The sequence below is a fragment of the Daphnia pulicaria genome, chromosome 9, assembly GCF_021234035.1.
Source record: "Daphnia pulicaria isolate SC F1-1A chromosome 9, SC_F0-13Bv2, whole genome shotgun sequence".
In the NCBI taxonomy this organism is placed as follows: Eukaryota; Metazoa; Arthropoda; class Branchiopoda; order Diplostraca; family Daphniidae; genus Daphnia; species Daphnia pulicaria.
The window spans coordinates 1,936,053-1,963,278 of NC_060921.1; the positions used below are offsets into that span (position 1 = coordinate 1,936,053).

Below are 27,226 nucleotides of genomic sequence, written 5' to 3' on the forward strand. Positions count from 1 at the left end.
ACACATTCTCAATTGATCCGTTGTAATCATGAAAAAGAAGATGGGGATTCTCGCGTAGGGAATCCCCAAGAATCTTACCATAGCCCGAGGTAGCTGCCTAATTAATTTCATTTCATTTCATTCTTAATAAGGGGGAAAATTGATCTAATGCGTAGATCGCAGAATATATTTTAGCATACCAAAAATTTGTCTGCGTCGGCAGTGTTGATTTCCAGTGTCAGTTTATAATCTTCACTGGTAGCCAGTTCTTTAATAGAACTGATTGTGGGTTTCAATTTCGGGACCGTTAAGAATGAAGTTAAGGTGCCGCTGTAAGCATTAGCGATAACGACCGCAATCAGCGACCAAACCATAATCGGAATGCGTCTAAAGATTAGGAAATTATCCGGCATGTAGAATCCTGTTATGGGTGAAAACTCACTACAAGTATACAATACTGCCAAATTAAAGTTTAAATCTTCTCCAAGATTTACTACACTTACCTTGTCCGGTTAGAAGCCCTAAGATAAAAAGTGTATAACGTCCAAATAATTCCCAAACTGAAAATGGTTTTTTGCTTTTGTTCCGAAAGCGTTGGTATAGAGTGGAGAGTACCATCACCACAACCAGAGTAAAAATGGTTATTATCAGCAGCGACCAAGTCTGTGTATAAGAAATAATTATTTTTTTAGATGAGGTTTGCCTTTAATTATGGTTAATTCGCTGTTTTTTTTTTTTTTTTTTTTTTTTTTCTTTCTCAGACGTCAATCACCAGTAAACTAAATGGTTGTAGAACAGCGGCCAGTCGACTCTCCTCCTCGGGATAACGAAGCATAAAACGGCCACGATCGATCAGCAACGGAGTGGTAAAATCCATGAAACGAGCTCGATTAGGTGTTGGTGTCAACACCATAGGAATAATGTCTACTTCCTTATTTCCGACGACAATAAAGGTAAGGGTTTAATGCCGCTCTCGTGATTTTATTATGTAAATTTAAGTTTTATAGTGAATGTAAAATTTGTTGCATACGTTTTTTTTTATAAGTTGATTGATGATGGCTTGAGTGATTCCGTATTCAGCAATTTCCGATTGGTTTAAAGGAACGAAAGTTATGCTATAGCATTTTTTTCGAGACGGGTAGATAAATAAGTTTTAGAAAATTTCAGTAACGATTATTCAATGCTCACTTTAATTGATAGTGTTGAACCATCCAATCAAGGATGTTAAAACAATATCCGCTGTAAGTCGGTTTGCCATCTTGTCCTTGAGTGACCATGAAAAATGGGGGATGCTGTGTACCCAGCACATTCATTGGAATCACAGAAAAGTTTAGTCACTTTACAATAGCAATGTTAAGCTACGCTACAATCATATGATATTTTAAAATACTGACGTGAAATGCAGATACCCTCAAATGTCGGCCGTAAATTGCGTCATTCCTAATGTGTGTTATTTGTAATGTCAAAGAGATAAATAGTCCTAGAAGAATAAAGATTCTTATCTTCATTGTAACTGATTAGAGGAGCCAGGAGCCGAATATTGGTGAAAGTATCTTGACTTGCAGCTGATACCCAACTGATTTGGGATTTGCATCATACGATACGAAATGCCTAAGCTATTGGTCTATTCTGTCCACAGCTCAATCAATACGTCCCGAAAATTCCAAATTGCTTTGGGGATTCAGCGATGTAATTATATACCTTAAGAATTGAAAATAATTTGCATTGCTTATCTCTTCTAACTGTCAAGTCTGATACAGCTATACTATTGATTTGTTGCGATTTTCAGAATAAGGTCTAGAATAGTACAATTTAGCTAATTATAACTGCACGTTTGTGCTTCTTATCTAAATTACGGTGCGGTACAAAACATATGCAACTTCCAATTGTAAAATTTTCAGTGGTTCGTTCTTGTGGTTAGATCGGAATAGGAAGGACAAGGAACAAATAATAGAGCATGCGGAATGTTATTTTACATGTAAGACCTTGAACGGGGAGTACTGATACAGCTGTAATTTGAACCAGTGAAGCATTCAAGCGCATCTTATTTGGTCATTTGAATTCTGCCGACGCACGAAGGAGATTTTCAATTTGTTATTGTTTCTCTTTCATTTCTTGGAGTATCACTTACGTAAAATCTTATTTCCATTTTTTTTCTAGTGGGAATGGCTGACAACGATCTCGTTCGAAGAACAAAACTTTCTTCTTAAGCCATCATCGACATTCATATGCTCCGTGCAGTAACTCTTGGCAACAATCAATCGAAATATCAGCCATCGGATTGGAGGGATCCTTGTTGAAGCTCGACGATGATGAGGGGAAATAAGCCGATAGAGAAAGCCCACGCAAGCACTGAACCCAAAAAAAGACTAGTTGCGTCATGAATAATTAACGCCACAATTTTTGTGGTCAATTATTTGAATGATTCCGACGAGGCATTTGCAAGGGCGCATTTGTCAATTTTGGGAGTATATTGATTGAACCAGTGCGTCAACAAACCGCTCTCTCGCAGTTTTGGTTATTTGATCAAAAATTTAAAGATGTTGCACTACTTTATCAAAGGTAAATTGATTGAGTATTTTTAACCAGACCCTTTGTTAAAAGCGCCACTGTAATTTTGCCCTTTTTTCAGTCTGAAAGATAAGAACTGGACGTCGTCAAATGGGCCTTCATATCATCATAGACTCTGTTAAAACCTCCATACCAACCTGTTAAGTCGGAAACGTTAATGAAAGTAAGTGTCTATCCATTTATTTGATTTTCTCTCAAATGTGTACCCACATAGTCAGAAGAATAATAGGAATGGTTCAGTTAATTAAGTTAATTTTACAAGAATAATGACACACAATATCATAAATACTGACGTCAAATGCAGATACGCTCAAGTTTCGGCCGTAAATTGCGTCATCTCTAATTGGCGTTATTTGTAATGTCGAAGTGATAAATTGTCCCATGAGAACAAAGATACGCGACTTCATTGTGACTGATTGAGCCTATTGGTGAATGGATTGTGACTTGCAGCTGATACCCAAAGTTCTAATTTGCATCAGACTACGAAATGTCTAATCACGGTCTGCCCACGATGGATGCGCAAAGATTCCGATTGCTTAAAATAGGAGATTCAGCGATGCAGTTATACAGTAGTCTGAATTGAAATTGATTTGCGTTTCTTTCCTCTAAGTGTCAGTTGTCTGAACAAAACGATACTGTTGATTTGTTGGAATTGCCAGAACGAAATATCTAATGTGGTTTAATGAATTGTTAGTACCGGTATAATTCTAACTGGACATTCGTGCGTATTATCTCAACTAAGGTACGGTACAAAACACATGCAACGTCCATCAATTGTAAAATTTTCAGCAGTTCGTATTTTTGGTTAGGTTTGCATGGGAGGAGAACAAAGTATCGATAATTCAAACTGATATTTTACATTAGAGACCTTGGACGAGTAATCCTACCGCAATACGGATCAGTAAATACAGTTTTAATTTGAAACCAGTGAAGCATTCAAGCACATCTTATTTAGTCATTTGAATTCAGCGCTGGCCGGCTGGCCCGCATGTAGGAAATGTTTGATCGTATTGGTGAAAGATGAACGCCAATTTTTCCTGCGCACTTCTCTAAAATTTTACCTTTTAGGCTTTGTTAAGTCATCAACTCATCATCAACATTCAAATGTTCCGTCTTTCGCTAACTGCCACTTGTATCGTGCCGCGTCAGTCCTACCAGCTGTCAATTTAGCGTTATTTTAATTTTAGCAGTCTCGTACGAATCCATTTAAATTAAACGAAATATCATACATCGGATTACTGGACGACTATATATTTTCAACGATTCCAGTCAGAACAATAATATTGTGATTTTTTCTTTCTCTTGTAGGTTCACCTTTGCCATGAACGCAAATTAATGAATCGACACAGGATTTCTACTACAGACACAACAAGGATTTTTTTTTTAAAGGCCTGGTATTATATTCGTACTGGTCTATGGCGGGGTGATTATTAATTGACTAAATGTTTATTTACCCATTCAGAAAGTAAAAAGGACTGATTATTGATTTGATTTCCAGCCAAGGACTTATCTCTTGAGATAGCGGATAGTGAGCTCTCCAAGGAAACCAATCAAGGAGGACAATATTCCCACGATCAAAAGTAGGAAAATGCTCGATGCATCAACTATATTTAACCTGCTTATCTTGGAACTGCTGAGCTTGGCCACATTGTTACTGGTAATCAGGCACTTGTCGATATTCGGTGTAATTTGACTGAACCAATAAGTTAACAGACCGCTCTCGCGCAGTCTCGTCAACCTGTTAAAGTTCAACTCACATTACAAACCGTCGTTATAATTTGAAATAGTTCTTCAATGTAAATACCCTTTACTGAAAGCAGAATTGTAATTTTGTCCTTTTTTCAGTCCGAAAGACAAGAATTGGACATCGCCAAAGGGTTTCGAAGCAGTCAGCCGACATTTCCCGTTATTGGCCTTCATGTCATCATAGATCCTGCTCAAAATGTCAATGCTACCCTACAGAGCCGAAGACGAAAAAATGATGTAAGTACTACATTTCCGCAATCTAATCCGTAGAAATGTGTGCAATATTTAGCGTACTCTCATGTAGACGGCATTTTTATTCAACACGTTCTCATTGGCTTCGCTGTAATCACGGAAGAGAAGGTGGGGATTCTGGCGTAGGGAATCCCCAAGGACTTTGAGATAGCCAGATTTAGCCTTCTAAAATGTTGAATGGAAAAACAGAGAAAATCATCAACATTGTTGAAAGACAACCAATTGGTTTTGATACCAGAAATTTCCCTTCCCTTCCTTATTTTGGCGTATGCAGATGACATTGTTCTCTGTGCAATGGACAAAAACTATGATACTGCTTTTGCCAACCTTCAAGCAATGTGCGATTCCTCTGTAGCATGGGGTCGTTCGGTCAAACTTACTTTCAACGGTTTAAAATCCGTCTTCATGGTCTTCTCCTCGAAACGAACCCTGCCGTCTCTGCCCTTGAAGGTTGACAACGTATGTGTTGCTCGTTCCCACTCATGCCTGTACCTTGGTCTAACCATCGATGACAAACTCAGCTGGAACACCCACATATCTAACAAATGCGCTGCGGTAAAAAAACTTTTGTTTCTTATTCTAAAATGCTGTCGGCTTTCGTGGGGCCTCTCGCGTAATGCAATTTCTCTTCTTTATAAAACAACCGTGATTCCCACTATACTATACAACTGCTCTGTTTGGGCCTCGGCCATCCGCAGGAAGCGTGTAATTGCAGCCCTGAAATCCGCCCAACGCCCTTTTGCGCTGACAATTGGCCGTCTGTTCAAATCCACGTCTACTGACGCGGCCCTCATTCTCGCCAACACCCTCCCTCTGCACCTCAAAATAATCGAAACGGTGCTAAAGAGATCCATCTCTACCCTAGCTGCGCTTCTGCCACCCTCGTCGTTACAAGTTGCTGGCGTTATCTCTGCCAAAATTCTGGCGTCTGAAGCTCCAGCAGGCATACCCCTTGGTCTGCACAGGAAAAGACTGTTGCGGTCAGAAATGCTTTCCCTTTGGAATGAAGCCTGGCAAAATGCAAATACTGGTGCCCAGACCCGCTTGTTCTTTCCCTCAGTGGAATCCGCCTCGATTTTGTCCTCCTCTAAATTACCCTTCTTTCTCTGCAGCTTTCTCTCGGGCCACTGCGGCTTAAACAACTTTCTCTTTAAAATAAAAAAGTCTCCGTCACCGCTCTGTCCCTGCCTTTCAGGGGAAGTGGAAGATGTGGCTCATATTTTGTTTGTCTGTACCAGCCACGCCGTACACAGAGTCAGCCTTATTAATTCTGCGGTTGAGTTAAAGCTGTCGTGGCCAGTCCCATTAGACGCTTTCTCCCAATCCAAAATTCTTTGGTCTTCGCTTGTTAAATTCCTATGTTCTATCAAAAGACTTTAACCACCACCACCTTTTCCCAGTTCTTTATATTTTACTTCTTCTCTTAGTTGCGTCTTGGTACTCTGTACATTTTTGCATGGGTCCATCGTGCCCTAATTTCTGGCGCTTTAACCCTGCTTTCATCCTCAGGCTCTAGCGGGCGCCTTAACCGGACCGTGGCCGTAAGAGTCGTCCGGTGCTTCGCGGTGCTGGTGACATCCAAATCAGCATCTCGTCGCTCCGGACTATCTGGGGGGTCGGCAGCGGCGTCTTTTTATTCTTTTTAGTCTTCCTATTCTCTTTACTCGTGCTCTTAGTTGATGCATTTTGGCCGCTCTTTTGTTTCGCATGAGTCCCTCGTGCCCTAATTTCTGGCGCTTTTAACCCTGCTCTCATCCTCAGGCTCTAGCGGGCGCCTTAACCGGACCGTGGCCGTAAGAGTCGTCCGTTGCTTCGCGGTGCTGGTGACATCCAAATCAGCATCTCGTCGCACCGGTCTATCTGGGGGGTCGGCAGCGGCGTCTTTTTATTCGTTTTAGTCTTCTTATTCTTTTTTACTCAGTTTTTCAATCGCGTGCCGCTCCGCTTCACTTTCCAGAATTCCAGTTCTACTTTCGATCTTCTGCCTAATCTTTCCTCTCGGTTCCCTCTCTCTTCTCCCATCCCCCTCTCTTATCCTTATTTTATCTCTACTTCATAATAATGTGACTCTTGTATTTTACCATGCCTATGACAATAAATTGGTAACATTCGCCTTCGGCGAATACACACCTCATTTAAAAAAAAAAAAAAAAAAATACCAGAAATTTGTCGTTGAAGGCGCTGTTGTATTCCGCTGTCAATTTGTAGTGGTCGCTGCTCGCCAGCTCTTCTAGAGAATTGATGATTGGTTTCATTTTGGTAACCGTCAGGAATGAGGTCAAAGTGCCGCTGTAAGCGTTGCAGATGACGACCGCAACCAAACACCAAAGGGCGATGGGAATTCGGATGTGGAGTCGGAGATTCTGCGGGATGTAGTATCCTGTAATTAACAGAATGCACCGCACTCGTTAGGTAGAACATGTACACAGCTCTGAAATGATCTTTCACTATTTGCGATCGACCTTGTCCAGTTAGAAGCGCTAAGGTAATAAGTGTATTCCGTCCTAATATTTCCCAAAAAGACATTGGTACTGGTCTGGATTTGCGACTATTTTGATACAGGCTGAAGACGACCAATGTCCCAATCATACCTATAAAAGTTATCAACAAACTCGCCCAAGTCTGTGAACGCACAAGATACAATTTTTTGAAAATGTCTTAGTTGCGGTAGTAACACAAATGTTGTTATTCGTGATTTACCAACAATGTAAAGGGTTGTATGGCGGCAGCTAGGCGACTCGCTTCCTCAGGATATCGAAGCATCAAACGACTATTGCCAATCAGCAGAGGGATTGTAAAATCCATTAGACGGGCTCGTTCTACCGTTGGGATAAGTACCATTGGGATAATATCTACTTCCTTCAACGTTCGAAACAAAAAATATGGGTGGATTATTTGTTACTTCCGTCAATACTTCACGTTACTTTTGTCTTGACCAGTTGATTGATAATGGCTTGGGTTATTCCGAATTTTATAATCTCCGATTGATTGACGGGCACGAAAGTGATTCTTTTCGAGAAAAGTCAATTAAGTGAGAGCACACGCCTTATTTCAAAAGCGAATAATGTTGAAATGTTCACCTTAATTGATATTGTTGAGCCATCCATTCAATTATGTTATAACAATACCCGCTGTAAGTTGTATTGCCATCTGTTTCTTGAGTTACCATGAAAAATGGAGGATACTATGCGCGCATAATCAAATGATTTACAACGCTTTTTTTAAATAGTAAATGAAAAATACTAACGTGAAATGCGGACACTCTCAAGTGCTGGCCTTGCAAAATCTCGCTATCTTTAATCATACTCATTTTAGCTGCACTAGTCATTTTCATCTGAAGAGTTGAACTTGCCAATGCCAAGAATGCCAAGAGGAAAACGACTAGCATCTTGACTGGAGCTCGTTAGGAGCACTACTATTCTACGTTTTAAGTCCCGTGCGGTTGACAGTTCAACTGCGCTGCTCTGCCAGTCATTCATCAGCAATTCTGGAGAGGGTAGACGAAACGGAGTTGATCCTGTACGAATCGAAATATCCAGTTGCGAGATTGCGATACCAATGGATTTATAGAAAATGTCTCCGCCGTATCGTTTCTATTCTTTGTCGCTGAACTGTCCGTGTGATTGGTTTGTTAGAAAAAGTCTGTCCAACTTAAACAAGTTGTCCGGAAGCCAAGGCAACTTTCATTTTTAAAAAATTCGTTTAGTTTCTAAAGCTAGCAAGATTTTGCTAGAGACGCTACTCGATCCTTCATTCTTGAATGGCTCGTTTACCGTCATCAAATTAAGTCATAAGATATTCATCATTGAGTCATCATCAACATTCATATGTTCCGTCTTTCGCTAACTGCCACTTGTATGGTACCGCGTCAGTATCAGCTGTAAATTGAGCTGAACTTTTGTTTTTGGCAGTCTTGGCAGCGTCTAAAGATCAATCGAATTATCGTCCATCGAATTGCTGGAGGACTATGTATTTTCAATGATTCCAGTCAGGACAATAATACTGTGATTTTTTTTCTTTCTCTTTTAGGTGCACCTTTCTCGTGAACGGGAATTAATTCATGAATCGACACAGGATTTCTACTACAGACACAACAAGGATTTTTCAGAGAGGCCTAGTATTATATTCATACTGGTCTGTTGCGGGGTGATTATTCATTAACTAAATATTTATTTGCCCATTCAGAAAGTAAAAAGGACTGATTATTGATTTGATTTCCAGACAAGGACTTATCTCTTGAGATAGTGGATCGTAAGCTCTCCAAGGAAACAAAGCAAGGAGGACAACATTCCGGCGATCAAAAGGAGAAAAATGCTAGATGTGTCAGCTATATTGAACTTGCGAATCTTTGAATTGCTGAGCTTGGCCACGTTGTTACTGGTAATCAGGCACTTGTCGATATTCGGTGTAACTTGACTGAACCAATAAGTTAGCAGACCACTCTCGCGCAGTCTTGTCAACCTGTTAAAATTTTAATCAGGGCATTTAAAGACAAAAACAAACAAAATCATTTGTTGAAATTATCGTTATTTTTTTAATTCAATTTAATGTACTATACCCTTTCATGAAAACAGTGTTGTAATGTTCGCCCTTTTTTAGTCCCAAAGATAAAAACAGGACATCGCCCAACGGTTTCGAAGCAGTCAGCCGACATTTACCATTATTGGCTGTCATATCCTCATAGATCCTGCTCAAAATGTCAGCACCACCCTACAGAGCCGAGGACGAGAAACAAGTGAGTACTGTTTACGCACTTTAATTCGTAGAAATGTCTGCAATATTTAGCGTACTCTCACGTAGACGGCATCTTTTTTCAACACGTTATCAATTGCTTCGTTGTAATCACGAAAGAGAAGATGGGGGTTCTGGCGTAGAGAATCACCAAGGACTTTGAGATAGCCAGATTTAGCCTTCTAAAATATCGAATGGAGAAAAGCTTTCTACAAGTACTCGTTAGCCTTATGGGAGAGCGAGATTTGTGTTAGATACCAGAAATTTGTCGTTGAATGCGCTGTTGTATTCCGCTGTCAATTTGTAGTGGTCACTGCTCGCCAGCTCTTCTAGAGAATTGATGATTGGTTTCATTTTGGTAACCGTCAGAAATGAGGTCAGAGTGCCGCTATAAGCGTTGCAGATGACGACCGCAACCAAACACCAAAGAGCGATCGGAATTCGGATGTGGAGTCGGAGATTCTGCGGGATGTAGAACCCTTTAAGACGGAATGAACGCACTCGTTTAGGTAGATTATTTTTCGTTCAGTATTATTAATTGCACCGACCTTGTCCAGTTAGACACCCTAGGGTAGTAAGCGTATTGCGTCCCAGAATTTCCCAAAATGACGTTGACACTGAGCTGGAATTGCGAGTATTTTGATATCGACTGAAGATGGCCAATGTTCCAATCATAGCTACAAAAGTTATAAACAAACACGCCCAAGTCTATGAAAACACAAGATAAATTATTCAAAATGTCTGAATTCGAGCAGTAACAAGTTATGGTAATGTCCGTTACGATTTACCAACAACGAAAAGGGTTGTACAACAGCGACTAGGCGACTCTCTTTCTCGGGATAGCGAAGCATCAAACGACTATTGCCAATCAGCAGAGGGATTGTAAAATCCATTGAACGAGTTCGTTCTACCGTTGGGATAAGTACCATAGGCACGATGTCTACTTCCTTCAATGATTTAAAAACAAAAAATATGGGTGGATTATTTGTTCCTTCCGTCAATATTTCATGTTACTTTTGTCTTGACCAGTTGATTGATAATGGCTTGGGTTATTCCGAATTTTATAATCTCCGATTGATTGACGGGCACGAAAGTGATTCTTATCGAGAAAAGTCAATTAAGTGAGACCACACGCCTTATTTCAAAAGCGAATAATGTTGAAATGTTCACCTTAATTGATATTGTTGAGCCATCCATTCAATTATGTTATAACAATACCCGCTGTAAGTTGCATTGCCATCTGTTTCTTGAGTTACCATGAAAAATGGAGGATACTATGCGCGCATAATCAAATGATTTACAACGCCTTTTTTAAATAGTAAATGAAAAATACTAACGTGAAATGCGGACACTCTCAAGTGCTGGCCTTGCAAAATCTCGCTATCTTTAATCATACTCGTTTTAGCACTAGTCATTTTCATCTGAAGAGTTGAACTTGCCAATGCCAAGAATGCCAAGAGGAAAACGACTAGCATCTTGACTGGAGCTCGTTAGGAGCACTACTATTCTACGTTTTAAGTCCCGTGCGGTTGACAGTTCAACTGCGCTGCGCTGCAAGTCACCCATCGGCTATTCTAGAGAGGCTGACAAAACTTAGTGCTGATTTTGTACGAAGTGAAATGTCCAGTTCCGAGGTTTCAATACCAAAGGATTTATTGAAAATGTCTCCGCACTGTGTGATTGGTTGATCAGAAAAAGTCGGTTCCAGCTTGCATCATTTAGTTTCCAAAGCTAGCTGGATTTCGCTCGAACGGCTCGAATTATCTAGTAGAGTGCATAGTGTATTGTATAAACAGGAAATAAGTCAATATAGCCTTCAAGTCGGTAATTTTCTAGCTCTCATTGGACACCAAATAATGAATTCAAGTATGTACATCTATATCTAATGTAATCATTTGAATTCCATTTCCACCAACAGAGACAATGTTTCTCTTTGGTTTTACTATTATTCAAAATGGTTTGGTTTTTCCTACGACTCTACGAGTTCATTTGTGTCGCTAGATTGCGAATTACATTATTATAATCAAGTCATTAAATATTCCCCCGTTGTTTAATTGAATTGCCAATCTCCAACTTGTATTTGTTGATTCCATACATTATATATCATAAAGTTAATGATTGTGATAATAAGTTTGCAGATGTGTTGTTTAACATGCGGGGGGAAAAAATTGCATGAAGAATTAATTAAGAAATTGAATTTATTTGGTATAGGACCCGGCCGCTGCCCCATTAGTGGTGCTGGAGCTATTCGCTACGCGAATCCTCGGCTGCTGCTGAGAAAAGGTTTTGCTTTTGCCATCCGGCGATGGTAAATTACTGCCAACTCCAATGCTGCTGCTTCTCTTCATCTTGTTATTCTTTGGTACGAAATTCATGTCTATTTTCAAATCCGTCAGTTTCTTCCGGTGCCCGTACACTTGCGGAGGGGAAAGCATGGCCGGATCTAAATTCAAACTGTCGCCATTGTCGTCGTTGATTTTATTATCTGCCGATTTACTCGCGTTGAACCCTCTCTTTGTCATTTCTTTGCTCACTGTCATCTAGAATTTAAATCATTAGTTGCAGTTAGTCTCATGATTAATTTGATTGGATTGATTTTGGGGGATTATTTACAGGTAAGATGCAGGTGCCGTTAAGACCCATGACAGTCGACTGTTGATCTAACAAAGTGATGCTCTGGTTTAAAGGACTAATGAGAGACGATTGACCCGGGATGGATATCAGAGAATTCGAACGTTTCAACGGCGGTAGCGGAGAATTTCTAGCCGAAACAGATCCACCCCTACTCGATCCTTCATTCTTGATTGGATCGTTGACCGCAAGAAGCGCCATAGGAGCTCGAGGCGTTCTTCTGTTAAGTAATAATCATTAAAAAAAAACACATTTTGAAGTTTTGAATAATTGACTCATTTGCATACATAGGTTTGCCCTCAATCTGTTTGATGAGCCGTTCGTTTTGCTTGGTAACGGCCTCCTGCTGTCTCAGCAAGGCTTCCCTGAGTGAGTAGAGATCGGTGTTTTCTTTCCTGAGGGCTCGATTTTCTTGCAAGAGACTGTGCAGCAGTTCCTGGGCCTCCTGGGTGGGTAAATCGCCTAATCTCGGCGTGGTCAGTGCTGCTCCAATCAGCAAATCTTCCTCAGCTGGAGTTGCCGATCGAATGACGGATGTAGCCGGCCGTTGCTGGGTGTTGACCGATTTCTCCATGTCGACCAAATTTCGCAGGTGGACATTCTCCTCCTGTAGGGCCATCACTTCCCGTTTTAAACTTAAAATCAATGCCTCCCTGGGATCCTGGAATCAATTTGAAATGTTATTTCTGATCTTTATAGATTTGGTTGTCTTCGGCGAGATGTGCTACCATGACGACGACCGGTTTGTTGCGAATGTGTTTGGCTCTGGCGGCGTAACGGAGCGTGTTGAGAGTCTCGGACAAATTGGATCTCGCCGGGGACACGCACGCCACCTGTACGATAATCAATTCCGTTATAATTTCTTGTATAAAATCATAAACTCTGATTGATTGATTACCATTAATGTGACCCCGTTTCCGGCAAGACTATCGGATAAGAGTTGAGTCAATTTGGAATCGCGGTAAGGAATGTGTCCATTCCGTTTCCTCGGGTCGCTCAGTTGCGATATGCAATAGCCTAAATCAATCAAATTAGCCTAAAATCGTTTAATTCATTATTTTGTTTTCTATTTTACCTAGGACCATCAAACTTTTGTTGATGTTGTTGGCCTCTTCGAGTGTTTTACCCTGGCTGTTGGTTTTCTTGGTCATTTCGCTACCGGCCAGATCGACAAAGTTGATTTTGCCATGCCGACTCAGGTAAACGCCCTCCTCTGATGCCTGTACAACTCGATAATCAAATTCATTATTTTATTCACATGTACATACAAATTTCAGTTCATTCGTCACCTGCAATTCGGAGATGACGTGAACGGTGAGAATGGTGTGACTGCGGCTGGAATAGTCGTTCATGCTGTGACACAATCAGACGAGAAACCTACTATGTAGAATGTGCACCCAAATGTGAACGGAAATTTGATTACCCGTGACTGCCGACAGCTCGGTTCTTCATTCCTTCCTCTAGGACGGCCAGCAGATCGTCGAATTCCTGGATGCAAGTGACACACACCACAAAGTTTGGTAAGTACTGTCATCCCGTGCGAATGTTTGCGGTGCGTGATGCAAGGGCGACACCACCGTTACGCAACTCTACTGACAAGTATATGTTGTTTTACCTCGCATTCAACTGTAAAGAGATTCTGGACGTAGAAACCACCGGCGACTCTTGACCAACGCACCTGCAGCGGTTTCTTGAAGGTGCTGAGATTGAGTAAGTCGATCACCTGCCAAATTGGGCATTTGCATTTATAATAGCCAAAAGTTTGATATAGATTGAAGTTGTTGCCCGTAACTACTTGGGACAACTTGGGGAATTCGTTCGAACCAATTACGATGGGCTTTGACTTGAACGCTGTCACAACTTTCTTACGCCTCGTGATCGATGAGTGGTGAATAGCAAACGGTGTACATGTGAAAAGTAGCCTATACTCCTTCTTCCCTGGGGAAAAAAAAACTTGTACCCTCCCTTTGCACTCGGCCGGCATCACGCAATCCACCATTTGGAGACTTGCTCTAGGTAATAGAGGGGGGTAGCAGCTCTTACATAGGGCGAGAGGAACTAACACACATGTACTACTACTACTATTGTAGGGACGAAGGGAAAAAGTTTATTCATTTTTATTTTTTATCTTTTACCTTTTCGTTGTAGATTTCCAGGAAAGAAGCTTTGATAATATAGGTGCAATCTGACTTGGACTTTTCCTTCAATCGGTCGAAAAGGTGAACGAAGGCTCGATAGATGAGTCCGTGTTCTTCCGAGAAGGGATCCGGTTGGTCCTGGAACTAATAGAACAAACATCAGAGCGCTATTATATATGTCGTAAGAAAAACACGGGAGTGCATGTGTATAACTACCAGCACGTACCAAATGGGGCGGGCCGGTGAGTGAGTGCGTTTTGCCTGATCCTGTCTGCCCGTAACAAAAGACGGTGGTCGAATAGCCTTCCATGGCCATGGCGATGATTTTGGCCACTCCGGATTTCTCCATCATCTCAGACTGAGTGGCCGTTTGATCGAAAACGGCGTTGAACGTGAACGATTTGGCTGTCAGCGTTTGATTGAAGGTGGACTGCGAACCGCTGATGGCACTCTGCCCATTGGCCCGGACGTCTGGTCGCATCATTATCTGCTCATGGCTGAGAACTTGAATAATGGTGTCGTCGTTCCGTTGAATTTCCCGCTCGCTTAACGGTCGCACTCTGACAGCAATAATAATGTAACCATATCAATATTGTCTAGTCCAATCATAATAGGGTGGTGGGGGATGATTGACGTGTCTACTACTCACCTGACGACGACGCTAATGTTACCCAAATCATCGGGGCTGTTGTCATTGCCCAGATCGGCCAGAGATCCGAACGAACTTGTATTGGAATAAGACGAAGCGCTACCGAACCTATTTCGACAAATGTGGTTCAATCAAAATCATTTCAAAATTCGAATTTGGAAAAAATATTTACCCTTCGGATGAGCTGGCTCGTCGAACGGATCCTTGTTTACTGTTCCGGGTCAGTCCCATGTTGAGTTTGAGGTAAATTGTGTGTCAAACAATTAGTGACCAATCCAAGATCATTTCCTGTGCACTAGTCGACTCGAGTTTGGCTACTGAGCTCGGTCGATGACTGTCGACGAGTGTCGGGTTCTCTTATAAGGCACGCTCCCTTTTCTATCTGTTATTTTTGAGGTTGCTAGTACACTACTACTACTCCTAGTATATATGTATGTATCTCGATCTACTGTTCTCTCCCCTCTTTCAATCGATCTTTACTAGCGCTCTATGTGTGTGTGTGTGGGTGCGGAGAGCGGTGGAAAAGTTATGATGATTGAACTTCTAGCTTCTAGCTCACCACCCACTTTTCGTCTACGCACAGTCCCGTTTGTTTTTGGTGTCCTTTATTGTTGATACCACCCTCTTGTTTTTACTTTGTGACCGCCCCCGTATGTGTGTGTATTGTCATTACGGCAACGGGATCTATACGACACGGCAAGACCAATGCACACGAACAGCACAAATGCACGGAGACAATTTTTCACGATATTTTTATTGGGTTTCAAGCGATGGCATTTCACCTAGCTAGTTTGAGGTAGAAAATCTGCACTAAAGTTAGTAGTTCAGGGGGTCATTATTGATTCGCACGGTGGACAAGTTTTGTTTTGAATTTGCGAAGCGTTTTGTCCTTCTCCGGTCGCCATGGTAACTAGACGCCACATCATGAATACTGAATTATTGCATTGTTTGATTTATGTTGGCGAATCAAGAATGCAATCTCTACAGCACAATTCTATCGAAGATTTTTTTTATTCTATATAGAATTGATTTTCTTGACGTATTTTTGAGAAAAAAGATAAAACGGAATAGAAACATTTTAAAGGAATCTGGCAACGTCAACGCGGACGCTGTAGTCCATTTTGACATTTTCCTTCGCTCCATTCATTCGCTCTGTCTGTGCGCTTACTTCACATAGTTTTGTTGTGTCAAAGTACTATTTATGTTTTTCAACTTTAAACAAATCGTGTGAATTCCTTGGATACAACTGAAAATGTCTCGGTCAGTTAGGGCAGAAACACGTAGCAGAGCTAAAGATGACATCAAACGAGTCATGCAAGTCGTGGACAAAGTCCGGCATTGGTATGTTGTTTTCTTCAATTGACCAATTCATAGAACTTGTCCTTGAATTTGGTTTAATTTTGTGCAGGGAGAAGAAATGGGTTACAATCGGAGACACTACAATGAAAATTTTCAAATGGGTTCCAGTTTCTCAAATAGAAATGGTGGTAAACATTCACGATAATTGTTCTAGACTGTTTTTGGCTAACCAGGTGTGTAATATTCAACAGAAAAAGAAGGGAAAAGATTCGAAAATGAACAAAGAAAATGACACCTCCAAAAAAGAGACATCTTTTATCAGTTTCAGTGGAGAAGATTCAAACACAAGTATTTATTTTTTATCAAATGTTTCGATTGCATTGTTGGCTCATTCCGTTAATCCCTCACAGGTTTTTCCCTGACAAGTGAATCTCAAGGTCCACTTGACTTTGCATCCACACAGCTCATGGCGTCAGAAGACTCCAATTCTTTGTATGAACCCGGAGTGAAGAGATTAAAAATGGAATGACCAAGTATGTCTTGATTAATTTTATGCTAAATGTCAAAAATGTGTGCAAAATTTCATAATGGATACTCTTAATAAATAGTTTTTTAACAAATCTCATTTTAAGGGCTAGGCTACTAGTTTATGATATAGCATGAGAACTTTTCTTTATAATTGAGTTCAAAAAATGATTTGTTTTTGTTTCACATTAACACTTTGCCTAATATTTATCATTCAAATAATAATTCCTTCTTTATTCTTGTATCTCAAATTTAAAGACATGATTCAATAACTTAAATGAAAAACACCTATTTAGACATTAGTGTGTGTGCGATTTACAGTTCTTTTTTTGCTCAAATAGTTTCGACATTTCTCAAGCTGAATGCGCAGCAGCGCATTCAGTTGGAATTCTAGTAGAGTAGAAAACGTGTTTGATGTCCTTCCCTTCTTTGTTTCCATTGTGCAAGGTGATAGATTAACACCCATCTAAGAGAGAGAAAAATCAGGAATAGATATCGGGGGATAGTGCCAAAGATATTTGAAAATCCGTTGTTTCATTTAAATCATTAATAGAGTCTTGTTCCATTGGAACTGGTGTGCCAGTGTTACAAGCCTCCGGTGTGGACGACGAAATGTTGTAACTTTCTTCAACCTAGCACATTGATTGTGAACCTGTAGTTTAAGATTATATGTAAAAAATTATTCCGTGATTATACCGATGTTGTTGAAGTATCACAGGAAGTATTCCATTGCACTTGAAGATTCGATCGTTCTCTTTGATAGTCGTCCTCGCTGTGATAGAACGCTCAATTCAGTCATTATGATAAAAGTAAAACTATGCGTAAATGATTTAACTTACTGAATAAGAGTATTGCTTAAAATGAAACCATCAATCATTTGATTAGTCTCAGAATCTCGATAGTAAATGAATTCACCTCGAGATTTCACGTGAACAATCCGGTGTTTACCCTTTAATGGGTAAGATATGCAGTTTGCACGGCCATTGTAATACACCCCTGTCAATTTAATAATAACAAATTCAATAAAACAGTAAATTTCGTTACTTGCACGACTCACAATTGTTTTGGGCTTCGGAAACAAAACTAACGGCGTCTTCTACAATGAAATCGTGAGCTTTTTTGTTCACGACTTCCTCGCACGTATAACCTGCAACCATTTTGATCCTGCATGCGTTTGATTTAAATATTATGCTAAACTTTTTTTTTTTTTTTTTATTGAGTAAAACTAACCTTTTATCTGCTTGAATGATTCTTCCGTCTATGGAGTGTAGCGTCATATACTGATAGTAGGTGCGTATATGGATAAACGAAGCTAGTCGGGGCCAACAACTAGAGTCCGTACGGGCAGGCATAATTTGCTTGTCTTGCTGACTAGCTTTCTCTCGTGAAGTTCGAATGCACTGGCGGATGTATCCGGTCAAGAAAACTGTGTGGTACTCTGGTCCCGTTTTTGATCGATGGATGATGGATTCTGTTAATCGACAATCGGGAAAAGTAAAGTCTTTCGAGTCCTTGACAGTACCATCGGTAGATGAATCCGTCAGAAAAACACGCACAATCTCCGCGTAATCCTCTGGGTGAACCAGTTCGGACAAATTACGTCCAATCATGCTAATCTGTTGTAATGTTTTGATATATTGTTACTATTGAAATGTTACAGACTATACAAGAAAATGTCTTATTTGAGCAAGTACTCGATCAAAGTCCAGTGTAGACTTAACATCGGTGGGCACCCAGGTGATGTCAATGCCATTCGCCGAGGAATAGGAAAGCCCAATGTGAAGGTTGGGTTGAACTGGCGTTGCGTTTTGGACAGTGTAAATTGCCTGTTGCTTTAAAAAAATTAAAATTAAAATCACGATGTCTAGATGTGTCCAAGTTAAAAAGTTATCCTACCTTCGTAAAAAGTGCACCGTTTTGCGCCTCTGTGTAAGCGGTGTAAGCTTCGTTCTTAGCTTCACTAAACCGTTGCCAAAGTACGTCCAATTGTACTTGAAGCTCTTCGTAAAAGTCTGCAGATTGCATCAAGAAAATCAGGTAAATTAATTAATTAAAAAACATAAAATAATGTTTTACTCATTGGTCTATCCTTTGGAGATTTTCCATCCGTGAAAAATTGCACTATCGATGGAGGAATTTCCGACAGACAAGCACGCGTCAGGCGAGCTTTGGTAATTTCCTCCAATGGGATTGTTTCACTTTCTTGACCAATCACTAAATATGCAGATTCCTTATTGAGTGCTTTAATCTCATCCTTTCGTTCTTTTTCGGTCTGATTCTTGTTTTCCTTTTTCAATTGCTTTTCTGCTAATCTTAAATTTAAAATTAAAATTTAATAGGATTCACTACTATAACGGATGACCAAATGATCAGTACCTTAATGCCGTATTATCTGCTGCTGCTCGAGAACATAGACTGAAATGATCCTCCAGTTCTTTAGTTCCCCCTTTGGGCCCCAGACGGCAAATCTGTCCACAAACCTTACACGCAGCGTAGCCTCTACACGAGTTATCGTCTGTCACCATTTTCCTGGTATCACAGTAAACAATGCGAAGGAATTTCTCCCATACTTTCTTTTTGGTTGCTTCAGTTTCCTCCACGAGTAAATATGAACCAGTAGATAAGTTAACATGTATATAATTAACGTCCGCCATGATAGTCTTTCTTTAGATGAAATCGAGTTCTGATTAATTAGACGACACACTAAAAGTTCAAATTACTGGAATACCACAAGAAACGAGTGCTCTTCGTTGCGAGGACAGATAGTGACTGATGTCCAGACTGGTCTAATCCCTGACTCATTTAAGAAAAAAATTAAACAATATGGTGACCCGTAACTCCCATATGAGCCCCCTGATCCTTTAGAAGAAACAAAATTGCCTGAGGTTCGCGGGCATTTGCTGTTGCTACGGGACTTGGCAGATGGTCAGCTATTATCTACTTAATATCGATTACAAACTAAAAGAGCCATGATTTGTTTGAGTTAACGATCACGGAATTCACGATAGAAATCAAATTTTTAGCTTACCATATGAAAACATCAAAGTCCAAGCGCACAGGGCTGCAAGGGTCAGGGATTTTATTGTACCCAACCACCGGTGTTTACAGTATTTTAGATATGGTCCAATATGGACGATAACAAGAATTAGAGCACAATTAAATTCAATCACATAACAACAAACACTGGTTTGCAATAAAATACATTTTTTAAATTATGCTATTGTCAGTTTGTCAATAATCTTAAAAATATTTTTTTGTTTCGTTTTGAATTTCGTTTCAAATTTTTTGGAGAAATAACATTTTAATAAATCAACGCTAGATGTCTGAAATCGTAAACAACCACGTGCCTCGTCGTCTGCTATCCACACTCGTCTCAGCCTCTGTAGGGTTTGCCAACATTTTTCTTTAGTGATTCTCGTTTCCTATATGACGCTGATTTGTTGAATACAATTTTCGGTGAAATTTGAAACCATGGGGCCAAATAAAAAAGGTTACAACTGGAAAGCACGCCAAGTTGTCAAAACAAAAATTATTAAAGCTGAAGGGGTGAGTAATACAGTAGGCTAGGCTTTGAATATTTCTGATGTCTTAATTTTGATTCTATACATAGGTTGAGATTGAAATAAATGGGGCAGAGTCTTCAAAGTATGATGAGTGCAATGCACTTGTTTTGCCATCAAAGAAAAGGACAACAAAAGTTGTTAAAGAGAAGAAATCCAACCAGCGGATCTTGTCAAAGACACAACGAAAAAAGCTAGAGAAGATTGTAGATGTCAAGAAAAAGAAAGCTAATGTAATTGATGCAATTATGGTTTTATAAGTAAACCCAACTAATAGCTTCATTTTTGTTTTTAGAGAGCAGAGCTGTTGGAGTCTCTAGCCAAGTTTCAACCCAGTGCCCAGGAACTGTCTATGATGACATCCCTGACTTCAGTTCAAACTAAAGGCATTAAACGATCCATTGCAGAAACTAATTCTGTTACATTGTTTGATGAACCTGGAGAAAACAAGCAAGAAAATGGAGCTGCTGGAGGCAAGAGGAGACAGAGATGGAAAGAAAAGGAAGAAAAGGGTGAAGTTGAAAATCCACAAACTGATGCCAATGTAATTGGTCTAGAAGTGATTGATGAATCAAGCGATTCAGAACAAGAGGCATCTGAAGATGAAGAAATAGCTGAAGATGAAGAAGCTGAAGAAGCTGTTGTTTCTGAAGAGGTTGTTTCAAAAGAAGAGGTTTCAAATACTAATACCAAAGAAATTGACGCCGCTGTCAATACAACACAAGAAATTAAGGAAACTAAAAGTGATCACACTCCAGTGCCTAAACGTGAATCAAAGCCGGCAATTTTCGTGCCTGTTCACCGTACAGCGGAAGTTCAAGCTGCTAGGATGAAACTTCCTATTCTTGCTGAAGAGCAAGCAATTGTTGAAGCCATCAATGAAAATCCAGTTGTCATTTTGGCAGGAGAGACTGGAAGTGGCAAAACTACTCAGGTAACATTTCTCATATTTATTTATTGATTGCTTTATACTAATAACATGAAATTGCGTAGGTTCCTCAATTTCTCTATGAAGCTGGATATGCGGCCAATGGGAAAATCATTGGTGTCACAGAACCCAGGAGGGTGGCTGCAACATCCATGGCAAATCGTGTGGCCGAGGAGATGAACCTGCATGATGGTCAAGTTGGTTATCAGATTCGTTTTGAAGGCAACGTCAAGGACAATACCCGCATTAAATTCATGACTGACGGTGTTTTGTTAAAGGCAAGTTTCTTGTCAAGAAGATATTTGCACTTTCATTAACAATATTTTTATATAATAGGAAGTTCAAAAAGATTTCCTTCTGAACAACTATTCTGTGGTGATTATCGATGAAGCTCACGAACGCAGTGTTTACTCTGATATTTTACTGGGCCTGTTGTCGCGTATCGTGATGCTGCGACATAAACGAGGAAATCCATTGAAAATGGTCATTATGTCTGCCACTCTTCGTGTCGAGGACTTTACAGATAACCAACGCCTTTTCAAGACTAAGCCGGTCGTTATACAGGTGAAACTATTGACCCAAATGATTTTTTATATCAATATGCGCTAATTTCTTTGTGCTACGTAGGTTGAAGCCAGACAATTTCCCGTGTCAGTACATTTCAATAAACGGACGGCCTTTGAAGATTATGTGGACGAATCCTATCGCAAAGTGTGCAAAATCCATCGACAGTTGCCTGACGGAGGCATTTTAGTTTTTCTAACTGGTCAACAAGAGGTTAATGCCCTTTGTAGAAAACTACGTCAGACGTTTCCGGGTGTCAAGAAGACGGAGGAGTCCAAGCCTGTAGAGACTACACCATCAAAGCCCGAAGGTGCCCCCGTCATTTCCGACCCAGAAGAGGTATTGTGTTCTCAAAACTAATAAAAAAACAAAACAATTGATTAACATTTCCTCGTGTAAACCAGGACGAAGACATGGAAAAGGTTTTGTCTAAAATCAAAGCAAAAAAGCAAAACATGAAGAAGCGCTCAAAGAAGGAAGTGGATCAGCGAGTAAAGATCAACTTAGATCATTATTCTGCTTTGCCACTTCAGGAGCAAGAACAAGATCACGATGAAAGTCTCGGTGATTTGGTGGATTCAGATCAAGAACTCGATATCAACGATGAGTCGGAGGCTTTATCTCAGAGTCAAACTGCACCTCCTTTGTGGGTCCTTCCCTTGTATTCCCTTCTACCCTCCTATCGCCAACAGAAAGTGTTTGCTCCTCCGCCCGAAGGATCGAGATTGTGTGTGGTGGCCACTAATGTCGCAGAAACTTCACTTACGATACCTAACGTCCGTTATGTAGTCGATACTGGTCGAGTCAAAACTAAATTCTTCGATAAAGTCACGGGAGTGTCCGCATTTCACGTTACCTGGACCTCGCAGGCTGCCGCTAACCAGCGTGCTGGTCGTGCTGGTCGTACTGGCCCAGGCCATTGTTATCGTCTCTATTCTTCTGCCGTTTTCAATGATGAGTTTGAAAAGTTCTCTTTGCCAGATATCGCAAGAAGGTAATTGTAAATGTTATTGATTATCATGGACATGTGTATTTATACAGTTTCTCTTTTCCAGGCCGATCGATGATTTAGTTTTGCAAATGAAATCGATGGATATTGAAAAAGTTATTCACTTTCCGTTCCCTACGCCTCCAGATATCCAGCAATTATACGCAGCTGAGCGCCGTTTACTGTTGCTTAATGCTCTGGAACCGCCACCACGCAACATCCGACTGAAACGTAAAATTTCGTTGTCTCTTATTTTTAAAACAGAAATATTGAATATTGAATTCGGTTTGTAGAAAGTCAAGAGTGGACATCAAAGATTACTCCACTGGGAAGAGCCATGGCCGCCTATCCACTAGCACCACGTTATGCAAAAATGCTTTTACTCAGCCAACAACATGACCTGCTGCAATTGAGCATCACTTTGGTGGCTGCCTTATCCGTTCAAGAACTCGTACTGGACCAGCCAGCCGATTCTGAGCCAGGCGATACGCACAGAAGATGGCTTGGTCAACGCCGGTCCTGGGCTGGAACTGGACAGTCACTCTTTTTGGGTGATCCAATGGTACTTGTCCGAGCTGTTGGCGCAGCCGAGTATTCGGGTGACATCGAGGCTTTCTGTTCCACAAATGGGATACGCAGCAAAGCCCTACGTGAAGTGCGCAAGTTGCGAGTCCAGCTGACCAACGAGACCAATTTAATTATCCCGTCTGGTACAACTCCCATCGTAGTTGACCCTCGTATGGCACCACCAACAGAGCTTCAAGCGAAACAATTGCGACAGATTCTAATGGCAGGACTTCCAGATCACGTGGCCAGGAGAATAGCTCCAAACGAAATTAAAGAAGCCGAAGACCGTAGGAAATACAAATACGCTTATCGCTGCCCGGAGATGGAGGATCCCGTTTTCCTTAACCCTTCGAGTATCTTGCGCTATTCACACCCTGAATGGATCGTCTATCAAGATATTTATGAACACGATGATAAAATTTATCTGCGTGGTATTACGGCAATCGAACCAGAATGGCTTCCTGTCTTTAGTCCTTCACAGTGTACCTTCTCCGCCCCATTGGAGCTTCCTGCTCCTCGTTATGATTCTGATCAGGGAAGAATAGTGTGCCACATGAATGTTACATTCGGAAGAAGTGGTTGGCCTCTACCGGTCATGGAACTCGAATTCCCAGCTGGTATTGACCGGTTCAAGTTTTTCGCCCAATTTTTCCTTAGTGGAGATGTCTGCCACCCTCTAACGAAGTAAGTTCACATTTTTCTTAACTTTCTTTATGAAAAACAGATTAATAATTGAAATTTTGCGTTATAGATATACCAAATTTCTACTATCAACTCCCTCAACAATGGTCAAGACTTGGGCAAAGCTCCAGCCCAGAACACAGTTGTTACTTAAAGAATTGACAATTCAAAACGTCGATAGTTTGGACACGCTTCTTGGCGCTTGGCAAAAAGATACACTCTACCTTTTGGCGGCCTATCAGGCGTGGGTGCCTGAATCTCTGCATGAAGAAGTTGCAGCCCACTGGCCACCCGTGTAATTGAATTTAACATCGCTTGAATAAATTGGGGTGAAAGAACAGCAACCTGGTGTTGTATTAGCATCTATTTAAAGTTGAACACAATAGTGGATGGTGGCACAATTATATTTAAAAATCTTTCATTTCATTTTTATTAAAAACACACCTAATAACAACTACTGAGATAATTTAGTTTACTCTGACTTGACCCGCTTTTCTTTTTTCTCCTTGATTGGATTATTTTTGCATTCATTGTAAAGATTGTTGAAATCTAATTGTACTTTGACGTTATCCTAGTAGAAATGTAAAAATTCGAGTAAATAATAAGTTAGGGAAATACAAAATTAATAAGTACTTCATTGAAGATAAATTTCTGTAGCTGTCCCTTGCTGTCGATGGCTGGTCTACGATCAAATTCTTCTCCGTTTTTGAATACTATAACAGTGGGTAGCTGCCGGCTAAAGGATGTGTCGTTGACGTAATACTTCTTGGCTAATTCGGGAAATCGTCCCACATCAACTTTGCCGAACTTCAAATTGTCTAACGAATATCTGGATGAAAAAAATTTGTTTTACAAGATAGTACTGGTTAAAAGTAATTTATGAACATACTCTGCTGATAATTTTGAATAGATTGAAGCAAAATTGACACAGCTTGGGCTCCAAACAGTGTAGAATGTCACAATCCAAACAACCTTCTTGTTTCTGTTCAGCTCCTCATCCAAAGATGTTGCATTGAAATAGACAACTTTTTCTGGACCACTGTATGAAGGCTCTGGAAACAGGATTGCTTGTACTGAAATAGGAAAATGTTAATGATGATTATGTTAAAAAAACTAGTTATGGTTCACTTACAAGTTAATAGCACCACATAGACCAATCCATATCTAGGATCTGCATTGAACCATAGAATCAAACTGGCTACTTTGCAGTACATGAATCCTGTAGAGAGGTACGCCAACATCGTAACAGAGCCAGTTTTTCTAGCTCTCACCACAATTACAAATAGAAGGAAAAACAAGATTTCAGATTGTTTCTGCAAGTAGAAAGATTGAATTTAGTAAATTCAAGTTTAGTTTACTTAAGGAAATGAATGTTTACCATGTCCAATTCACATTGAGATTCACTCGGAGGAAATAAGTAGTTGCACATGGGTGATATAGTTTTCAGTACCAGAAATGAAATACTTAGAAGACTGCTAAGTAAGTAATATGGCAGGATAAGTTGTTTAACATCATCGAAAAACGCCATTTTCAATGGAAAATTTTACGTATTTCCCTTGGGTGTCGCCGCGTTTAGATTGACATTAGAAATAGTCCCAGCAGCTAGCAGTCGAAAAATGTAGAAGGTATCGACTGAAAACGTAATCGATAGCAGGGCGATAGTTCGTTTTCATATAAAATTTATAAAAGAATGCACGAACTCTGAACATCCAACTACACCCGGTTTGTCGTTCATTATGATTCATGAAGAACGCAATACATTTAAACATTCGACCTGCTGTCTTTTTCCTTGGATTTCTTATTTGAGGATTCACGACACTCTTGGTACGAAATCCTTATTGAATTTCCAGAAGCCTTAAACCAAAAACGATGAATCACACTGTTGGAGCAGTCAAAACGAGTTCAAGTGCACTGAATCGTTGGCAAAACTAGCGAAACCTATCGAAATGTCAGTTGCGATTTAGGTTACAACATGTTTGCAATTTAGGTTCCTAAGTCTTCCCTGCATTTAAGTGGATTGTTATTATGTAATTATTTTGCATACTTCAAGAACTGGTTTTTTTAAACAAACATCGACAACTTTCCTTTTCTTTCCATGTCGAAATCACTTATTGACTCACAATCGGTGCTTGAAATCTAGATTTTAAAAGTAAAATGGGTGAATCGTGAACAATGTCGACCCATACAAGAGTTCTGATCGAATACTTAATCGTGAAACTTTCCTATTCTACGTGCCACCCATAGCCAAAGTCGTTTGAAAAAAAAAACACACTCATTTCAACTTTATTTTCTATCAAAGGAGAAAGCCTTATTATTTTCTGGCAACAATAATTAGTTATTATTGTATGACATCCTGAACTAACAGATGACTTTTGCACATGACTGTTCTGCTGGTGCAGACGAGAGGAAAACTTAATAAAAAACACTGTCACATGCTAATTCCGTAAGTTTGCAAAGGCGACAAATATTTCAATCGTTAATAACACGAGGCTCTCTCGAGGTCATTGCAATTCGCGATAACAGGATATGTGTACCATGCCTTCGATCCAATAACCAAAGTGATATTTTCTTTTACCTCCCCCCACCCCCTTTTCCTTTCTTCCCTGGGGATAAAGAAATTAGAGGAAGAGTTGGAAAAAAAATAGAATAGGGGGCAGCATGACTTTCATTCTCATTATGTGATCAGCTGAGTCGGCCGTACATGTGCACTTCGCGAGCCAAGACACTAGAACTTTTTCATTCGAGCAGGTGATGTGGTGCTGAACGGTCTACTCTTTGCAGCACTTGACGAATTCTACCAGCTATTCGCACCCAAGAAAATTACTTATCACGCTGAGACTAAGAGTTTTTAAGTCAACTTATTTTTAATAACTAGCTTATTGAAGCAAGAAATGGATTCACGCCAGTTTGCCATTTTAGTTTTGGCCATCTTTATCTCAACTTTGGCGCTGGCACTTGGAGTTGGAGAAACAAACAGTAAGCATGGTTCTCATTTCTACTTGTCCGATGTGAGCGATGTGTACAGGTCATTTTTTATGTTAGTTAACTAGTACGATCAAGTTAATCGATTCTGTGCGGTTGGAATGTCGTGGGTGCATGTAGTGATTGTACATGGGGGGTTTTAAGTTCGAGCTCTTGTCGTTTTCGAGGACTCTCGCTAATGGGTTTTCACGGGGACCGTAGTCATGCCAACGAATGTGTTACTATTGTAAATCAATCATTGCTGTATCAGTTGAATCAATAGCCATTCTTTAAGGTTTTTTATTGTTCGCTTTATTTTCGCAATTCAGAAACTGTAGTGGGATCTAACGCTATCGCTAGCTCCTCGGAAGTCAGTTCCACGACCCAAGCTTCAGTTCCGATTAAATTTACTAAAGAAGGTGAATTAACCCCGTCGATTAAACTGGGAATTGAATC

The 27,226-nt window shown here is 40.3% G+C and overlaps 8 protein-coding genes and 2 long non-coding RNA genes across 15 annotated transcripts in view; 4 read left to right on the forward strand and 6 right to left on the reverse strand.

Moving 5' to 3' along the window:
* The window catches only part of LOC124312897, a 309,861-nt gene that overhangs the window by 217,923 nt on the left and 64,712 nt on the right, over window positions 1-27,226 (reverse strand). The gene's annotated exons all lie outside the window — the stretch shown is intronic.
* On the reverse strand, window positions 4,011-7,678 carry LOC124313169 (glutamate receptor ionotropic, delta-2-like). Its single transcript, XM_046777949.1, has 8 exons — window positions 7,629-7,678; window positions 7,473-7,557; window positions 7,249-7,407; window positions 7,011-7,170; window positions 6,708-6,928; window positions 4,591-4,713; window positions 4,355-4,506; window positions 4,011-4,288 (listed from the first exon to the last, which is right to left on the reverse strand). The coding sequence occupies exons 1-8, from the start codon at window positions 7,649-7,651 to the stop codon at window positions 4,057-4,059; spliced, it is 1,155 nt and encodes a 384-aa protein (XP_046633905.1). The 5' UTR covers window positions 7,652-7,678; the 3' UTR covers window positions 4,011-4,056.
* On the forward strand, window positions 7,968-27,113 carry LOC124313586. Of its 2 annotated transcripts, none has more exons than XR_006910836.1 (3): window positions 7,968-7,979; window positions 26,527-26,785; window positions 27,100-27,113. It is a non-coding gene; the product is annotated as an uncharacterized LOC124313586 (long non-coding RNA). The 2 variants fall into 2 exon arrangements; XR_006910837.1 differs by lacking the exon at window positions 7,968-7,979 and adding an exon at window positions 10,787-10,797.
* On the reverse strand, window positions 8,738-10,760 carry LOC124313080 (glutamate receptor ionotropic, delta-2-like). Its single transcript, XM_046777798.1, has 9 exons — window positions 10,617-10,760; window positions 10,450-10,553; window positions 10,294-10,378; window positions 10,068-10,226; window positions 9,828-9,987; window positions 9,538-9,758; window positions 9,339-9,461; window positions 9,107-9,258; window positions 8,738-9,009 (listed from the first exon to the last, which is right to left on the reverse strand). Exons 1-9 carry the CDS (start codon window positions 10,752-10,754, stop codon window positions 8,778-8,780), a joined length of 1,374 nt encoding a protein of 457 aa, XP_046633754.1. The 5' UTR covers window positions 10,755-10,760; the 3' UTR covers window positions 8,738-8,777.
* On the reverse strand, window positions 11,346-14,961 carry LOC124312906 (kinesin-like protein KIF12). The gene is made up of 13 exons (XM_046777463.1): window positions 14,870-14,961; window positions 14,698-14,805; window positions 14,275-14,608; window positions 14,046-14,192; window positions 13,526-13,633; window positions 13,334-13,398; window positions 13,200-13,263; window positions 12,986-13,130; window positions 12,809-12,927; window positions 12,639-12,743; window positions 12,198-12,571; window positions 11,893-12,130; window positions 11,346-11,819 (listed from the first exon to the last, which is right to left on the reverse strand). The coding sequence occupies exons 1-13, from the start codon at window positions 14,926-14,928 to the stop codon at window positions 11,478-11,480; spliced, it is 2,208 nt and encodes a 735-aa protein (XP_046633419.1). The 5' UTR covers window positions 14,929-14,961; the 3' UTR covers window positions 11,346-11,477.
* Window positions 12,401-13,615, forward strand: LOC124313644. Its single transcript, XR_006910944.1, has 4 exons — window positions 12,401-12,502; window positions 12,610-12,745; window positions 12,990-13,109; window positions 13,188-13,615. It is a non-coding gene; the product is annotated as an uncharacterized LOC124313644 (long non-coding RNA).
* On the forward strand, window positions 15,820-16,621 carry LOC124313453 (B-cell CLL/lymphoma 7 protein family member A-like). Of its 3 annotated transcripts, none has more exons than XM_046778393.1 (4): window positions 15,825-16,038; window positions 16,106-16,184; window positions 16,248-16,344; window positions 16,407-16,621. In XM_046778393.1, exons 1-4 carry the CDS (start codon window positions 15,950-15,952, stop codon window positions 16,523-16,525), a joined length of 384 nt encoding a protein of 127 aa, XP_046634349.1. In that variant the 5' UTR covers window positions 15,825-15,949; the 3' UTR covers window positions 16,526-16,621. The 3 variants fall into 3 exon arrangements, with proteins under 3 accessions (XP_046634348.1, XP_046634349.1, XP_046634350.1); XM_046778394.1 differs by having other exon boundaries at window positions 15,827-16,038; window positions 16,106-16,181; XM_046778392.1 differs by having other exon boundaries at window positions 15,820-16,038; window positions 16,106-16,344.
* LOC124312985 lies at window positions 16,735-19,496 on the reverse strand. 3 transcript variants are annotated; one of them, XM_046777617.1, is made up of 10 exons: window positions 19,253-19,496; window positions 18,898-19,185; window positions 18,598-18,833; window positions 18,418-18,533; window positions 18,216-18,347; window positions 17,752-18,137; window positions 17,579-17,685; window positions 17,361-17,517; window positions 17,218-17,293; window positions 16,735-17,153 (listed from the first exon to the last, which is right to left on the reverse strand). In XM_046777617.1, the coding sequence occupies exons 1-10, from the start codon at window positions 19,321-19,323 to the stop codon at window positions 17,004-17,006; spliced, it is 1,719 nt and encodes a 572-aa protein (XP_046633573.1). In that variant the 5' UTR covers window positions 19,324-19,496; the 3' UTR covers window positions 16,735-17,003. The 3 variants fall into 3 exon arrangements, with proteins under 3 accessions (XP_046633573.1, XP_046633572.1, XP_046633574.1); XM_046777616.1 differs by having other exon boundaries at window positions 18,216-18,353; window positions 19,253-19,491; XM_046777618.1 differs by having other exon boundaries at window positions 18,216-18,353; window positions 18,898-19,181; window positions 19,250-19,491.
* Window positions 19,877-24,149, forward strand: LOC124312815 (probable ATP-dependent RNA helicase DHX37). The gene is made up of 10 exons (XM_046777291.1): window positions 19,877-20,067; window positions 20,132-20,314; window positions 20,377-21,015; window positions 21,075-21,287; window positions 21,346-21,573; window positions 21,637-21,912; window positions 21,978-22,567; window positions 22,629-22,792; window positions 22,855-23,812; window positions 23,880-24,149. The coding sequence occupies exons 1-10, from the start codon at window positions 19,993-19,995 to the stop codon at window positions 24,106-24,108; spliced, it is 3,555 nt and encodes a 1,184-aa protein (XP_046633247.1). The 5' UTR covers window positions 19,877-19,992; the 3' UTR covers window positions 24,109-24,149.
* LOC124313287 (thioredoxin-related transmembrane protein 2 homolog) lies at window positions 24,196-25,396 on the reverse strand. Its single transcript, XM_046778136.1, has 5 exons — window positions 25,188-25,396; window positions 24,942-25,122; window positions 24,699-24,882; window positions 24,443-24,638; window positions 24,196-24,380 (listed from the first exon to the last, which is right to left on the reverse strand). Exons 1-5 carry the CDS (start codon window positions 25,335-25,337, stop codon window positions 24,282-24,284), a joined length of 810 nt encoding a protein of 269 aa, XP_046634092.1. The 5' UTR covers window positions 25,338-25,396; the 3' UTR covers window positions 24,196-24,281.

Excerpts from the sequence above, each read along its gene's own strand:
- LOC124313169 (XM_046777949.1), bottom strand. The coding sequence starts at position 7,651 with ATGGCTCAACAATATCAATTAAG. Across the intron at positions 7,408-7,472 it reads ATCAACTGGTCAAGACAAAA|GAAGTAGATATTATCCCAAT; the intron begins GTAACGTGAAGT and ends CGAACGTTGAAG. Across the intron at positions 6,929-7,010 it reads AGCGCTTCTAACTGGACAAG|GATACTACATCCCGCAGAAT; the intron begins GTCGATCGCAAA and ends TGTTAATTACAG.
- LOC124313080 (XM_046777798.1), bottom strand. The coding sequence starts at position 10,754 with ATGCTAGTCGTTTTCCTCTTGGCATTCTTGGCATTGGCAAGTTCAACT. Across the intron at positions 10,554-10,616 it reads TGAGAGTGTCCGCATTTCAC|TATCCTCCATTTTTCATGGT; the intron begins GTTAGTATTTTT and ends ATGCGCGCATAG. Across the intron at positions 9,759-9,827 it reads AGGGTGTCTAACTGGACAAG|GGTTCTACATCCCGCAGAAT; the intron begins GTCGGTGCAATT and ends TCCGTCTTAAAG.
- LOC124312906 (XM_046777463.1), bottom strand. The coding sequence starts at position 14,928 with ATGGGACTGACCCGGAACAGTAAACAAGGATCCGTTCGACGAGCCAGC. Across the intron at positions 13,399-13,525 it reads TCTTTACAGTTGAATGCGAG|GAATTCGACGATCTGCTGGC; the intron begins GTAAAACAACAT and ends ACTTGCATCCAG. Across the intron at positions 11,820-11,892 it reads ACGGCACCTGCATCTTACCT|ATGACAGTGAGCAAAGAAAT; the intron begins GTAAATAATCCC and ends TTTAAATTCTAG.
- LOC124313453 (XM_046778392.1), top strand. The coding sequence starts at position 15,950 with ATGTCTCGGTCAGTTAGGGCAGAAACACGTAGCAGAGCTAAAGATGAC. Across the intron at positions 16,039-16,105 it reads GTGGACAAAGTCCGGCATTG|GGAGAAGAAATGGGTTACAA; the intron begins GTATGTTGTTTT and ends AATTTTGTGCAG. Across the intron at positions 16,345-16,406 it reads TGGAGAAGATTCAAACACAA|GTTTTTCCCTGACAAGTGAA; the intron begins GTATTTATTTTT and ends AATCCCTCACAG.
- LOC124312985 (XM_046777616.1), bottom strand. The coding sequence starts at position 19,323 with ATGAGTCAGGGATTAGACCAGTCTGGACATCAGTCACTATCTGTCCTC. Across the intron at positions 18,834-18,897 it reads GCAGATAATACGGCATTAAG|ATTAGCAGAAAAGCAATTGA; the intron begins GTACTGATCATT and ends TTTAAATTTAAG. Across the intron at positions 17,686-17,751 it reads ATCATTCAAGCAGATAAAAG|GATCAAAATGGTTGCAGGTT; the intron begins GTTAGTTTTACT and ends AAACGCATGCAG.
- LOC124312815 (XM_046777291.1), top strand. The coding sequence starts at position 19,993 with ATGGGGCCAAATAAAAAAGGTTACAACTGGAAAGCACGCCAAGTTGTC. Across the intron at positions 21,288-21,345 it reads CTGACGGTGTTTTGTTAAAG|GAAGTTCAAAAAGATTTCCT; the intron begins GCAAGTTTCTTG and ends TTTATATAATAG. Across the intron at positions 22,568-22,628 it reads TTGCCAGATATCGCAAGAAG|GCCGATCGATGATTTAGTTT; the intron begins GTAATTGTAAAT and ends TCTCTTTTCCAG.
- LOC124313287 (XM_046778136.1), bottom strand. The coding sequence starts at position 25,337 with ATGGCGTTTTTCGATGATGTTAAACAACTTATCCTGCCATATTACTTA. Across the intron at positions 24,639-24,698 it reads TATTCAAAATTATCAGCAGA|ATATTCGTTAGACAATTTGA; the intron begins GTATGTTCATAA and ends TTTTTCATCCAG. Across the intron at positions 24,381-24,442 it reads AGAAATTTATCTTCAATGAA|GATAACGTCAAAGTACAATT; the intron begins GTACTTATTAAT and ends CATTTCTACTAG.